We start from the raw sequence: 15,244 nt of genomic DNA on the forward strand, positions 1-15,244 counted from the left end.
CCCAGTGTTTTTTTTTATTATTTTATTTTAATTTATTTTTTTCTTGGCCACACTGTATGGCTTGTGGGATCTTAGTTCCCTGACCAGGGATCGAACCCAGGCCCTCGGCAGTGGAAGCATGGAGCCCAAACCACTGGACCGCCAGGGAATTCCCCAAAGTGTTTTTTGGGTTTTTTTTTTTTTAATCTGGATTTTAAAATTCCAGATTAAAAAAAAAATCACAGCCTTGTTTAATCTAGAATATTTTTCTAGCCTTTTTGTATTTTTCATAACATTACCTTTTTTTTGGCCAGGAACACTACTACATAAGTGATATCTGTGTACACTGCTAAAGCATCAGCTGGAGCCACATACCATCAGGTTGTCTCACTAGTGGTGATGTGTATATAAGTTGACCACTTGATTAAGAATGTGATCACCAGATCTCTTCATTGAAAAGGTACATTTTCCCCTTTATAATTAAAAACTTAAATATCATCTTATGGGAGTGTGAATACCTACTCCTCCAACAATTTTTTACCCAAGTTTTAGGAGCCACTGGTGATCTTTGCCTGAATCAACTATTACATTGAGAATTATAAAATGATAATTTTCTGATTCTATTTCTTCTTCTACACGGATTTTTAAAAAATCCAGTGTGTTAGAATCCACTATCATTTAAAAATTTTTTGCTACTCAAATTGTCCCAGATTTGGCCAGTGGGAGCCTCTTGAAGCAAGCTGCTTCCTAGGCCTTTTTGACATGACCCCGTTAGTTGAGCATTTCCTACTTTCTGTCACTAGGGGTCCAAGCTTACCTGTACTTTCCCCTTCCCAGGACCTAGAATTAGCCATTCCTCCAAGGCTTCCTGGTTCCTCTTAGAGGGAACAGCACTTATGAGGAACAGTTTTGCTAGTCTCTTCTATACAGCCCTCCAGGTGTTGGAAGCCAGTTATTTCTGTCCCATACCCCTCCCCAAACTTCCAAACCGAGGCTAACTTCACCCAATTTCTTACACAAGTCTTCCTGCAACTTAGCTTTGATTTCTACCCAGCTCGTCTCTTTCATAGTCCCTGTCCCAACTCAGCTGCTGTCTTCTATCCCAGTGGTTCCCAACCTGGCTCTGCAGCAGAATCACTGGAGGACTTCTTTAATACACAGATTCCTAGGATCCACTCACTCCACACTTACTGGATGAGAATCTCTGGAGTGGATCACGGGACTCTGTTTCTGTTTTCTTAAGTTCCCCAGGTAATACCAACATAGCCAGCCCACTGCGCATATCAATTTTTTAAGGCCTTGTGGACCCAGTATTGGATACAATATCAAAAGGGTGGCCTAGAGCTACCCACTTGTCTTGTACCGGACATTAGAGTTCTTTCAGCATAACTAAATCAATGCTGACATTTCTGGGGAGCTGGAGGCAATGACATGAAATTTTTGACTCACGATGACTGAATTTATTTATTTGGTTGACGTTGTTGGCCCCGCCACGGGGCTCTTGGGGGATTTCGGTTCCCCAACCAGGGACTGACCCTGGGCCACAGCAGTGAAAGCCTAGAATCCTAACCACTAGGCCACCATGGAACTCCCCTCGTGATGAATTTATGAATCCTCAAGATCTTTTCCAACATATTGTTAATATGTTGGAAAATATCTCCTCATGCTTCACTGATCCTTCAGCCTTAGGTGTAAGGATTTACATTTGTTCCAGTGAAAACACATATTGCTTAATTCAGTTAAACTTTCAGTATGTCAAGGGTCTTATGCATCCTGATTTTATCATCCTAATTATTTTTTACCCTTCCAACTTTATGTCAGTCAAACACGCTGTCAAAGTCCTCTTACATTGTCACTTTCTTTTTTTTTAAGATTTTTTTTTGATGTGGACCATTTTTAAAGTCTTTATTGAATTTGTTACGATATTGCTTCTGTTTTACATCTTGGTTTTTTGGCCGCGAAGCATGTGGGATCTTAGTTCCCCGACCTGGGATCGAACCCGCACCCACTGCATTGGAAGTGCAGTCTTAACCACTGGACCGCCAGCGAAGTAAGTTCCTGGTGTTTTTCTATTATTTATTTTTTTTTAATATTTTTTTGAATTGGACCATTTTTAAAGTCTTTATTGAATTTGTTATAATATTGTTTCTGTCTTGGTTTTTTGGTTGCGAAGCATGTGGGAATCTTAGCTCCCCAACCAGCAATTGAACCCACACCCCCCACAATGAAAGGTGAAGTCTTAACCACTGGACCCTCAGGGAAGTCCCTTCTATTATTTTTTTAAGTATTAAAAAAATCACTCTTACACATATTTCTATGACTGTGGTTGTGGTTATATAACTGTATGTGTTTGTCAAAACGCATAGAATCATACCGCAAAAAGAGTAAATTTAAATGTATGTGAATTACAACTGAAAAAAAAAAATCAGCCTTATATCCCAAATACTCATTTTTCTCCCAGATTAGGTCTCACTAACTTATTCTGATTGACAATCTCTGCAAAATGTATTGCTATTCTAACTAACAGAGTTTTCATAGATTTTGTATTTTTATTCATCTGAGGTCAATGCATTCTACAGTTTGATACCTTGAAAAAGCATCAGGATTTGTTTACCAGGCCACTCAACCCAGTGAATGTATTATTACCATTTTATCAATTCCCACAATATAAAATGCAAAGAAAAAGTGATGGAATGTGGAATAAGGTGAAAATAGTATTTAAAAAATTACAATCCTTCACAGAACTGGGTTAAAAAATCGAATACAGACCTGTCATTCTTGCCTAGGACTGGAAGTTAGATAATTTTCCACATATAAGTTTGATAAGGATTTAAAAAAATACTCTTCAGTGCTGGTGAAGGTCTTGTGAGACATACTCTCAGACAGCATGAGAAAGAGGCTGAAGTAATAGAACCTTCCTAGCCACTTGAAACTATCTAACAAGAACTTAAAAGAATTCAACTGGAATACATATATACTGATAAAATCTAGAAAGAATTACATCAAATTTTTAGCAGTAGCCAGCCATTTCCAGCTGATGAAAGACATGCTGTTTTTTTTAATGTGTTATATTTTTAAAAATAATTTAAAAATTTCTACAATGAGCCCATGTTAGTTTTATAATTAGGAAAAAAGCAGTACATATTTATAAAAATACCAATTAAAGAACAAGGAGGAAAATAAACCACAAAAGGAAAGAAGCAGGGATAAAATAATTTTTTGCAAAGATATACCTGTCACTGATGGGAATTCTCAAAATAAAATATGTCTTCCAGGTAGTCAATAATTTTATAAAGAATTTTTGTTCAGAGAATGAACAGTATTTCCCTTGTGAAGCTTGAGTGCTACAGAGGATTCAAATATACAGTATTTCTAAAAGGGACACTTGCCCTCCCTCCAACCAATAGTTTCCAAATGAGATGCTTTATACAGAGCTAGTAAATACTATAAATTCATACCTTGAAGAACGATGCTCTGGTTTATTTCGTTCGTTTCGATCTGTAAAGAAAGAAGACAGTTACATTTTAAAATGCTCTTTAGACGTCCTGGAAAAGAAGTTCTTACATCCCAGCAGCCATACCCTTAGATTTCACAAAGGACTGTTCAAAGGTTGCTGTGTCTTCCCCTTGCAAGGCTCTTCTTCAGAGTTGAAAGGATTTGTCTGACAGAGGAGGTACGAAGGATACAAAGAAGGACAGGCACGTAAGGTTTTTACAGTTTGTTAAAATCACCTACTTAGAAAATATATCATTACATGTATTGTTTCATTTTCAAAGATCTTTGCTGTTTTGAACGCTTTGCTAAAACCAAAACAAATTTAGCTAAGGAAAGAAAGTAAGGAAACTGAAAAGCCACAAATTACTCAGCTCAAAAAAATCATTCCATGAATCATGGTTGGCAAAAGCTTCTAACAGGATGGGGAGGGGGAAAAAATGAGCAGTCAGCTACATCTGCAAATACCCGGAGACCAGTAGAGCCTCTTCCTTAACTCTCTATCACCCAGAACTTTTCAGAAGTTGGATTTCCAGGTTTCACAGATAAGTAGGTCTAATGTGCTGTAAGGCAGTGGTTCTCAACCAGTGTCAACTTTGCTCCTCCTCCCCAAGGGGACATCTGGCAATGCCTGGAGACTTCTTTTGGTCGTCACAGTTGGGGAGAAGGAGCTACTAGCATCTGGTGGGCGGAGACAATGGATGCCACTAAGCACCCTACAAAGCACCCTACAACAAAGAATAATCTCACCCCAAATATCAACAGTGCTGAAGTTGAGAAATCGGGAGCCTGGCTGCTCAAAGTTTTAAAAAATGCCTCTTTGCACTGCTCTGAAATGCTCTTAATCAGCCTGAAGGCTAGTATATACAAGAGGAAGAGCCACGAAACCCACAGGTTGTCTTTTTTTTTTGACTCTGAGTAATTATTTTTTCTTCAGTGCATGCTTAAAAATAAATAAATAAATGAAGTCAAAAGATCTCAGTGTTATGAAAAAACTAACAACAGAAAGCAGTGGGTAAGCCACAATAAAATCCTACACGATGACTTTTAAAAATCCTATGCAATGTTATCAAAATACAGTTCTCTAAAGTATCTTCTGAATTAACACTAACATGATATATAATTTAATGGCGAAACAAAGATTAGACAGGAATTCTCTTTTTTTTTTTTTTTCCTTAATTTTACTGTTGATGGAGCAGCAGAAAGGCAACAGACATTCTCTAAAACTTCTAGAGAGATTTGTGGAAGAAAAGGAATCAGATTTACCGAGTTAAATATAAATTCTTTCTGAATGGGTTCATAATAAAACAGAAATGTCTTTTTAAACCAAGGAGTTAGCACACAGGAAGACACTGTACTCGGAAACACTAAGAAGTAGGAAGAGCCACAATCAAACATGTTTGTTAAGATATAACGCTCTTCAAAAGGCACAAGAGGTTAATATGCTTCTGGTTCCAATTTCTCTACACACTGAGTGTTACTGCCGCTTTTAAAACTTTTGTTTTAATTTAATTTGGTTTACCCCTCCCTTAAATAAAAATAGAGTTTTTCACTTGTTGAGTACTAAAAATTTAAAGTCAGGAATACAGCGCACATTTTAATCATTTTTTCTACCGCTCCTCTTCAGCTTTTAGCCTGTTCGTTTTGCTAACAGAAGTGAAGTATGATGTCTCAAGGTAAAGCTGGAAACTAGATGTAGATCAGCTATCCTCATAACAAAGCAACAAGTCTTACCTGTGGCTAAGGATGAGCTAAAAGTCTGCCCGTAACACCATCTGCTGTGGCTGTGGTCCTAGTTTCGTTCTGTTTTTTCAGGCATGTAATAGCGAATTCCCCTACAAATCTTCCTAGTCGTACAACACACAGGAGGAGGGGAGAAACAGAGTCACATGCATGTAAACAAGACCCAGCATCTGAGGGCTTCCCTCCAGGGCCTGTTCTGATTGGCAGATGTGTTATGATCAGTCTGCACAGCTGGAATGTGGCCATTCAGGAAGTGAAAGGCTCATGGCTCTCCTTTCCTGGTTACAACAGGAAATTCTACAGTCATTTTAATACTTTCTGCTCTAAGAAAATACAAATACCTCCCCACTGTACTTCCCTATTGAGAAGTAATTAAAATCTGAGACAATAACTTGATAATCTGTTGGAGGACATTTTAAACATTTCCTCCCAAATTCACTCTTAGTGTTACATGTGTTACATTTCTATGTAAATATGCATACACAGTTACTCTTAAGACCCATATATTTGATAATTTGAGGGTAAGGGTAAATTATCCATTACTCACAATATTCCCCAGCCCCTAGCCCTTGGCAATGGAAAACAAATTAAAATACATGTTCTTGGCTTGATCTTTTTTCTTAAAGTATACAAATAATTGTACTTCACATTTTGCCATAAGCCATCTTTTAGCTTGAAAACATATAAATATGTAGTGTCTGTATGTTGTGTACCTCTGTGTCTACACATATTTCTATATACTTATTTTAAGCAAAGTAATTTTCATGATAGCCGAGGCTATTGTGCAATTGTCAAGAGATACATTAGTGGTAACACTGAATTTCTGGCAAAATAGTAAGTGGTTATTTTGATCCAAAAGCTAAGACTGAACAAAACAAAGCACTGAGGGCAGATTTGGTATCTGGATCTTGCCAACAATAATAAAACATTTGGATTAAAACTCCCCTTACGAAAAATGAGAATGGATCTGTAGCAAACATAGAAATTTCATCTTGACTATATACAGTGCTTGAAGCATATGGTTTCTATTTATTTCAAATTAAATACTCTTTGGCACACTCCCCCCAATTTTTTTCAGAGTTTCTAATTTTTAAGTAATTAGAATATACTTGCAAAGGCTTCCCGAACTTTTACATACTTAGAAATCACACAAATAACTTGCTAGCCCAAAGTCTCACCATTTCCACAAAGAAAAGAGTTATTAAAGATAAGAATGCCCTAACTCTAAAATTTAGTTGTCAAATGGCGCACATTTGCTCTGGATAACGCACTAACTCTGGGGGTCCACCGAGTAGAGCGTGAAGATCTTTAGGTCACTCAAAGATGAGCAGTACACTCTCAATGTGAAGGTCAGCATGGCTGGGTGGCTGTGTGAAAGTGTGTTGGTTTCATAGGTGTATGTCACCCCCCTCCCCCCCACACACACGCAACGGAGAGACAGAGAGAGGGAGAGCGAGAGACCTCGCATTCCCTGTCCCCATACATCCACGCCTCCTAGTTGATAAAGCTAATTGAGGAAACGGAAGAATATCCTGAAAGAAGAACAAAGGCAGAAAGTAGGCAGAACTGGTGCAAAGGGTGCTGAAGCCTGGATGTGTGTAAGTGTTGTGAGGACATGGAAAGGAGGCAACGTGCACAACAAGGGGACCAAGAATCAGGAGAGTGCTGGGAAGTTTCCATGGGTCTGTGTGAGAACTCCAGATTACCCGAAGTTTTCTGCCATGATGACTCCTGGTTCTAAGTAATCTGACATCCATGATTCCAATGTCCATATATTTAGGTCGTATACCACCACTGTAGAAATAGGCCCTTATTCTGGCAGGGACAGCTTTTTGGGAGTGTCTAGACAGATTCTACTGATGCTAATTATTCAGGGTGATTCTGAATCTAACAATATGACAAACACTTTGAAATGAAGATGACAAAAATGCAAATGTCATCTTTTGCTTTGATTAAAACTAAGAATAATGGTCAACTCAGAGCTTATTAGAATCTACTGTAAGACATTCAGGCTTTGAGGATGTGGCTCTGATCACTTAACTGGAGAGAAAAATCAAACCCCATTGGGTAGGGACTTACACTACTTGCTCAAGTCGGCAACAAAAGGTCCTAAATCATTCTTTGAAATTAGTGGGAAGACAGTCCATGGGAATGAAATACATAGAGTGGGAACCTGTCTTGTACCTCATATTGGAATACTAACATGTCTATTTATTTATTTTTAATTTTTTTTTTTTTTTCTGCGGTACACAGGCCTCTCACTGTTGTGGCCTCTCCCGTTGCGGAGCACAGGCTCCGGACGCGCAGGCTCAGCGGCCGTGGCTCACGGGCCCAGCCGCTCCGCGGCATGAACCCGTGTCCCCTGCGTCGGCAGGCGGACTCTCAACCACTGCGCCACCAGGGAAGCCCCTAATATGTCTTTTTAGAATGACTATTATCTGTGAAGGGATTCTGGATCAGCCTCCAAAGCATTACTTACATACTGTGGCTTGGGAATATGTATGAATAGTTTATGTTTTTAAAAAAAATGGTCAATGCCAGTCAGTAGTAACTGAAAGATACACACATTCTGAAGAATTCTTTGCACCTACAATATTATCGCCTCTTTACTTACGATAAGCAGAATGAATAAAACAGTGAATCCCTCCATTAGAAGACAGGGTATCTACACAGGGTTCACAAATTCTACTTTAATGACTCTTTAAAAGATAGCAAAACTGGTTCCACTCAAATAGAACGTGAATGGAATTTTCTATATCTCAGATGAGAGTTTCAGAGGTTTTCCTAAAATTTTTAAATGATTCTTATATATAGGCTGAGAAAATGGCAAATACGTCTACTTGAAAAAAATCCAGCATTCGTTCTAGAAATTACTGATACCAGCTAATACCTATTCACCTCCTCTTTCTTTTTTTTTCTTCTTCTTCATTTATTTATTTATTTTTTGGCTGTGTTGGGTCCTTGTTGCTGTGCTTGGGCTTTCTCTAGTTGTGGCGAGCAGGGGCTACTCTTCGTTGCAGTGTGCAGGTCCCTCATTGCAGTGGCCTCTCTTGTTGTGGAGCACAGGCCCTAGGCACAGGGTCTTCAGTAGTTGCACGTGGGCTCAGCAGTTGCGGCACACGGGCCCTAGAGTGTGCGGGCTTCGGTAGTTGCAGCATGTGGGCTCAGTAGTTGTGGCACATGGGCTCTAGGGTACGCGGGCTTCAGTAGTTGTGGCACACGGGCTCAGTAGTTGTGGCACACAGGCCTTAGAGTGTGCAGGCTTCAATAGTTGTGGTGCGTGGGCTCAGTAGTTGTGGCACACAGGCCTTAGAGTGTGCAGGCTTCAATAGTTGTGGTGCGTGGGCTCAGTAGTTGTGGCACACAGGCCTTAGAGTGTGCAGGCTTCAATAGTTGTGGTGCGTGGGCTCAGTAGTTGTGGCACATGGGCTCTAGGGCGCGTGGGCTTCAGCAGCTGTGGCACACAGGCTCAGTGGTTGTGGCTCATGGGCCTAGTTGCTCAACGGCATGTGGAATCTTCCTGGAGCAGGGCTCAAACCTGTGTCCCCTGTACTGGCAGGCTTCTCAACCACTGCACCACCAGGGAAGTCCCTCACCTCCTCTTTCTAATTCCATTTCACCACCCTCATTCAGGTGTGTTTCCAGACTGATTTTTAGCCACTTTTGAGACTCCCACAGTGACTAGTATATCACTCTTTTAAATGGTAGGTTTTCAATACATATGTATCTGTTGTTGTTGAACTTAAGCAAGAAAGTTACTACTCTCTTGGTCCAAGGAATGAAAGACAACATCTGTGAGTGACCATTGCACGAGAGAAGTGAGGTGTATTTACATGAGCGCTGCCCAGGCTTCTGTGGATAAGCGGAAAAATCTGGTCTACAGCACTGCCAATACTGACACCTTTCATTAATTCTAATTATAAATAGCGCCTCAACTCGTTCAAATGCAGCATGCTAAAATCACAGGGGGAGAGAAATTAGAGAGGGAAGGGAAGTTTTCTCCACTTGGAAGTTATGTTTCAACAAAGAAGCAGACTGTCTCTGGAATCTTGTTTTCTCCTTCCCATGCCTGCTGCCTTCACCTGCATTTTAGGTTCTGATCAGCACTTGTCTGAATGGTTGTGTCTTGATCGAATTTTCTGGTTCCTGTCTCTTCCCCTCCAATACAGCCGTGTTGCTGGCCAGACAAGTCCATGCCTCAGAAAAATTACAAATCACTATGTGCCCCAGACCCTGAGAGGACTCCATGAGGTAATGACAGTGACATCCTTAGAACCTTGCCTGGGCATAGTAATAAATGTCAGCTGCCATCTGGCATTAAAAGGCCAGCTATTAACTAGATGGAGTGACTAGTACTGCAGAGTAGTGATTGCACAAGTTACTTAACCTCTCTACACCTCAGTTTTCTCATCTACAAAATGGGGAGGAATACTATCTTTGTAGAGTTTTTGTGAGGATAAATGAATTAAAGTGTATAAAGAGCTTAGCGCAGTACCTGGAACATAAGTTTTACAACTCGAATTCTGCCACGACTATTTTTTTTTCTATTCTGGCATGCTGCACAGACTGCAGTGTCTGTTTCCCTAACCAGGGATTGAACCCAGGCCACAGCCCAGAATCCTAATCACTAGGCCACTAGGGAACTCCCCTGTTACGAGTATTCTTATTATCTTTCATGCCTGGCTCAAGAACTACCTTCTTCATGAAATGGCCCCCCGACTCTTCTTCCTCTTCAGCACCCTTGTATTAGTTTCCTGTTGCTGCTGTAACAAATCACCTTAACCTTTGTGGCTTAAAACAACAAAGATGTATTATCTTACAGTTCTAGAGGTGAGAAGTCAAAATAGGTCTTACAAGGCTAAAATCAAGGTGTGTGCATGGCTATATTCCTTTTGGAGGTCCTAGGGAAGAATCAGTTTCCTTGTCGTTTCCAACTTCTCGAGGTCACCCGCATTCCTGGGCTTGTGGCCCCTTCCTCCAACAATGTAGCATCATCTTTAAATCTCTGACCCTGACCTCTTCTTCTGACTTCCTGTTGGGGCTGCCGGGATAATCCAAAATAATGTTACATCAAGATCAGTTGATGAGGAACCTTAATTCCTCTTTGCCATGCAATACAACATGATCACAAGTGCCAGGGATTAGGACATGACATCTCTGAGGGGAGAGCATTATTTTGCCTACCACATCCTACCTGAACTCTTGTACAATCTACACCATTCACTTGACACTTAGCAATACTAAATAATACTGTGTTATTATTTAGTTTTAGGCATCTGTCTACCCCCTTATCCTATCAGTGTGTCTGACGAAGGCAGAACTCTATCTTAGACCCTGCTTCACAGACTGCCCCCTCTAAATGTTTGTTGATAATGGTAATACCAATGCCCTCCCAAGCCCTTTCCTTTCCTGCGCTGCATTCTTTAGGCTGTGGTTGGTTCACTAATATATCTGATATTGCTGAAAAATGGGCCTTCCTAAGAATTCCCAAACATTTTTACTTTTAATAAACACCCTAGTGATTTAAGAATCACCTCTGCCCTAAAACAATCCACATTTGGTCTATTCTTCTGTCTCAAAGTAGCTCTCACCAAACCAAACTACACACAGGAGAAAAAAAAAAAAACTACATAGCACATTTGAACTGGAAGAAGAATCAGCTATTTGATAACAGGCTGCTACTTCTTTTTACTAATTCTTCCTTAAAGAGTTCAACTGAATCATTTTGATTGTTGAGTGCAACTCACTACTGAAAGGCTTTATATGATTTGAGCTTTTTATGTTAGTTTCACAGATGAAACATCAGAGCCACCATCTACACTGCCCATGTTCACCTCAAAGTGAATTCAGGAGAGACTTCTGGAAGATGGGCATTTCATCAGGGCCACTCAGGTCCTGGGAGGCAAGGTGATGAGGGGAGTAGATGGAAGCAGGCTTTGCAGCAAGGTGTCCTCAACACTCCCTGCTGCTCCCACCTCAAGCTCCCTAGTGAGTCTCTTAGTAATTACTTCTGTAACTCTTTTTTAAAATAAATGTATATATTTTATTTATTTTTGGCTGTGTTGGGTCTTCGTTGCTGTACACGGGCTTTCTCTAGTTGTGGTGAGTGGGGGCTACTCTTTGTTGAGGAGCATAGGTTCTAGGCTCACGGGCTTCAGTAGTTGTGGCACGTGGGCTCAGTAGTTGTGTCACAGGTTTTAGAGTGCAGGCTCAGTAGTTGTGGCACACAGGCTTAGCTGCTCCGTGGCATGTGGGATCTTCCTGGACCGGGGCTTGAACCCATGTCCCCTGCATTGGCAGGCGGATTCTTAACCACTGCGCCACCAGGGAAGCCCCTTTTGTAACTCTTCTTGTTACAAAATCTCACTTTTTTTCAGCAAGTGAAACGTGTGATTTAAGACGGGATAAAAAGAACTTTTAGTTAAAAAAAAAAAAAAATCTCTATTCCCCCAACTGCCAAGTTAAAAATATTAGACCCATATTCAAAATATTAGGCCACTCCTAAGGGTCTTTCTAAAGGAGGCATAAATTTTACCTGGAATAAGATATGCTACAAGAAAGGTAACCTGAGAAAGTGACCCAATAACAGGGATTGCTTTCAGTGTTTCCCAAATTCTAAAAACCTCTGGGGTAGTCACCAAGCATATTAGTATCTTAAAGGCTCTGAGAAATATGACAATTAAAAAAATCTGTTTGACTTTAACTAGCATTTCCCAAACTAATTTGAAGAGGAAACATTTCGTACAAAATCAGACCTGATATCTGGTACCTCAGCATGAACAATGTTATTTCATTATCACCATCCACTCCACTGGGAACCCAAGGCCCCTTTACAGAGCTAGTATTTGCATCTCCACGTCCAGCGCCACCCCTGACATGTACGTGGCACTCCTCTAATGAACTGAACTCCAGCTGATGTAGGGCCAGGCACAGTACCCAAACACAAAAAGGAGAAGGAACTAATGATGAACAAATCCCCCAACCCGATCGGGTTAAACCCTGATCTTTGAAGATTATATTAAATGTGTCCTTCCTTTAATCCCGTCACTTAATTATCTTTGGTTTTGTATGGTTTGGGTTGACTTGTGCATTTTATTTTATTTTATTTTATTATTTTTTTGCGGGCCTCTCCCGTTGTGGAGCACAGGCTCCAGACGTGCAGGCTCAGCGGCCATGGCTCACGGGCCCAGCCGCTCCGCGGCATGTGGGATCTTCCCGGACCGGGGCACGAACCCGTGTCCCCTGCATCGGCAGACGGACTCTCAACCACTGCGCCACCAGGGAAGCCCAACTTGTGCATTTTAGAATTACAGGGTCCACAAAGAAGGTTCGTGCATGTAGTGCTTCCAGGTCTCTACTACCGGGTCATACCCATAATGGGAAATCAGTTGCCATTTCAGGATGACAACCGAGATAGAGGTTAAGGGCAGGAACTCTAGGTCAGACAGGCCTTGTTCTGAGTTCTTGCTCCACTGTTTGTATATTACCTGAATGACCTTAGCAGGAGAGTTAGCCTTTGAAAGCCTCAGCATCCACAAGTAAAAGGGGGACATGTCATATAGTAGTACTCATCTTATCAAGCTGAACAAGGATTAAATGAAGAGATGCATATAAAGGATAGCATGGCGGCTGACCATGATAAATGCTCAATAAATGTTCACTATTATGATGATAATATGAGGGATATAGAATATTCATAGAGTTCAAAATATTGTGAGTAGAATTATCTAAAAGGTTAATCATCCTTTGTCCAATATGGATTTAGAAATTCTGTAGGATTTTTTTCCTGCTTATTAGTGGTGAAGAGGACAGGAATGCACTAATAAATAATTTCCAAAATCTTCCTTTACCCAACGGCTCCAGCCTCTTTCCCTTCCCCTTCTTTTGAACCAAGGGCTACTATGAAAAATTAATACATATGATTTTCACTTTTTTTTCATTTTCCCACTGCAGCCTCTGACAGAAGTGATAAATAAGCCCCGAAAGTAAGCAGCAGAAGGGAGAAAGAGAACTAAAAGGCAGACACAGGTAGTTCCTTCAGGATGAAAAATTGTGCCAACCAAGGATCACCACCCCTCCCCCATCCCTTGAAGTCTTTTCCCAATCCGAGTTCATCCTGAAGGTGTTAAGCCCTCACAGTCATTTTCTGAGACTCAAGATTCTAACATGAATTTCCTGAGAAGGATGAGTGAGTGATATAAGGACAGAAACTAAATAGATTAAATATAGATATTTTATCTGTTTATGAAATTACTGAAATCTGCCTCCATATTTTAGGATTCTATGGATGTCCTCTACAAGAATCCAGAAAACAAAGACTAAAATGTGTTATTTCAGGTGTCAAAGGAGAGGTAACATCTCTAACCACAGGTTGCCTTTTCAGATGTTAGGGTAAAAATAAAGATGATTCTTTTCCCCCTTAAAGGGCAAAAAGGTCCATTCTTACTGCTCCTCTCCCTTTAGCTCAGGATGAATTTGTAGATGTTGCAACACGGTTTTACCTTCGTCGAACTGACTCTGCAAAGTGAGCAAATATCAGAGGCCACTGGAACCAAGAGACTCCCTTATCTGGGCAAGCAGGAAACAAAGGGAAGATGACATTATTCCAAGTACCACACACCTCACTCTGACGTGCAAACCTTTCCTACATGGTCGAGGAGTTTTCTGATCTGAGTCTTATTTTTATCCACAGTGGGGCAGTCTTGGTCTCTAGTCTAGAATGATGAAAAATATTTTTTTTTCTTTTAATCAAGAAAAGGTAAGGTCACATCCAAGCCTGGCCACGTTACCTTACTGGCGGGTAGAGAATGTATTCTCTTTACAACAACACACGGCTTCTTGCAAGTTCAGGCCCACCGAGCTCCTTCCTCTCCACTCCGTTAATAAACTACCATCCACACGGGCACCTTCAAAGGCTACTGGAACAGAGACAAGGAGCATGCCCAGTGACCTCCTCCTGCTCTTCAGCCGTGTGGCTCAGTTCTGACTCTTCACAGTTCTTAACACACAGGAACTCAGGGTGAGAGGAGGCCTGAGAGGCATCTGCCATCGCTGCTTTGAAGCTTATTTGTTTCCCACGGGCAGAAATAATGCTTTCCCTCCAACACCCCCAGGCCTCCCACCCCCGCCAACACACACAGTGCCCCGCACCTGTTGGCACTTGTCACATTTTGACTCATGTTATAATTCTCTTTATGTCTTCACGCTTCCACCACTATCAGTTCCTCTAAGACAGGGCCTTACGTACCCTGTAATGCCTGGCAGAGCCCCTTACACACAGTAGGGAAACCTAAGTGTCTGTCATTGAATATACTGGTATGAAACCTCTCCAACACCTCTGCAAACTGGACAGCCTTTGTGTTGTTGGTGTTTTTTTGGAGAGGCGGCTGTTATTAATTCCTAGAGAAGAGATTTTGTGCATTACCATGGGAAGGCTTCAAATAATTTTGATTTGGAATGAAAACATTTTGAAGTGCTACTTCAGAATTGCAGAATTAGTAAGAACATATTCATGTCATGAAAAAATGCACTGTTTAAGTGAGGGCGGGGAGGCAATGCAATGATCACAAAGAAATACAGGAAGCTGCACAAGGGATTCACTTCTGTGGGTGCCTGGTCACAAGAAACAGTTGAGGTCAATTCGAAAACTGGCTATCAGTGGGCCAACTCCACCGCCAGTGACAGCTGTTATTCACCAGCGTTCACTATGTTAGAAGCATTCTTAACACATGTGCATTTAATCTTCACAGAAGTCCCATGATGCAAGTCTTTTCCATTTTACTGATGAGAAAACAGAGTCTCAGAGAAGCCAGTTAAATTAAAAGGGAGTATGAATTTTCAATCCGGATCTCAAGAATCCCAAAGTCCCTGCTCTTTCCCACTACATCAGAAGGCTGGCGGTCCCACTCGTTTGATGAACTACAGGGTCAATGTGCAGAGATGCTGTTCACCAGAAGCCACACTTATATTTCGGCATCAGATGGTATATTGTTTAGAGACTGAATCCAGGGCCTCAAATTCCTTCCAACTG

General features: G+C 41.0%; 1 protein-coding gene across 21 annotated transcripts in view; it reads right to left on the reverse strand.

Annotated features, from left to right (window-relative positions):
- The window catches only part of SH3D19 (SH3 domain containing 19), a 178,058-nt gene that overhangs the window by 96,100 nt on the left and 66,714 nt on the right, over window positions 1-15,244 (reverse strand). For 12 of the 21 annotated variants that reach the window (XM_067035655.1, XM_067035647.1, XM_067035642.1 and 9 more), the window contains exon 2: window positions 3,438-3,477. In XM_067035655.1, coding sequence (XP_066891756.1) covers window positions 3,438-3,477 — 40 coding nt within the window. Of the gene's footprint in view, window positions 1-3,437; window positions 3,478-3,559; window positions 3,641-5,205; window positions 5,455-15,244 lie in introns of those variants that run through there. The other 9 variants (XM_067035659.1, XM_067035653.1, XM_067035648.1 and 6 more) reach the window with 6 other exon arrangements.

This window comes from Kogia breviceps, chromosome 6 (assembly GCF_026419965.1).
Source record: "Kogia breviceps isolate mKogBre1 chromosome 6, mKogBre1 haplotype 1, whole genome shotgun sequence".
Classification (NCBI taxonomy): Eukaryota; Metazoa; Chordata; class Mammalia; order Artiodactyla; family Physeteridae; genus Kogia; species Kogia breviceps.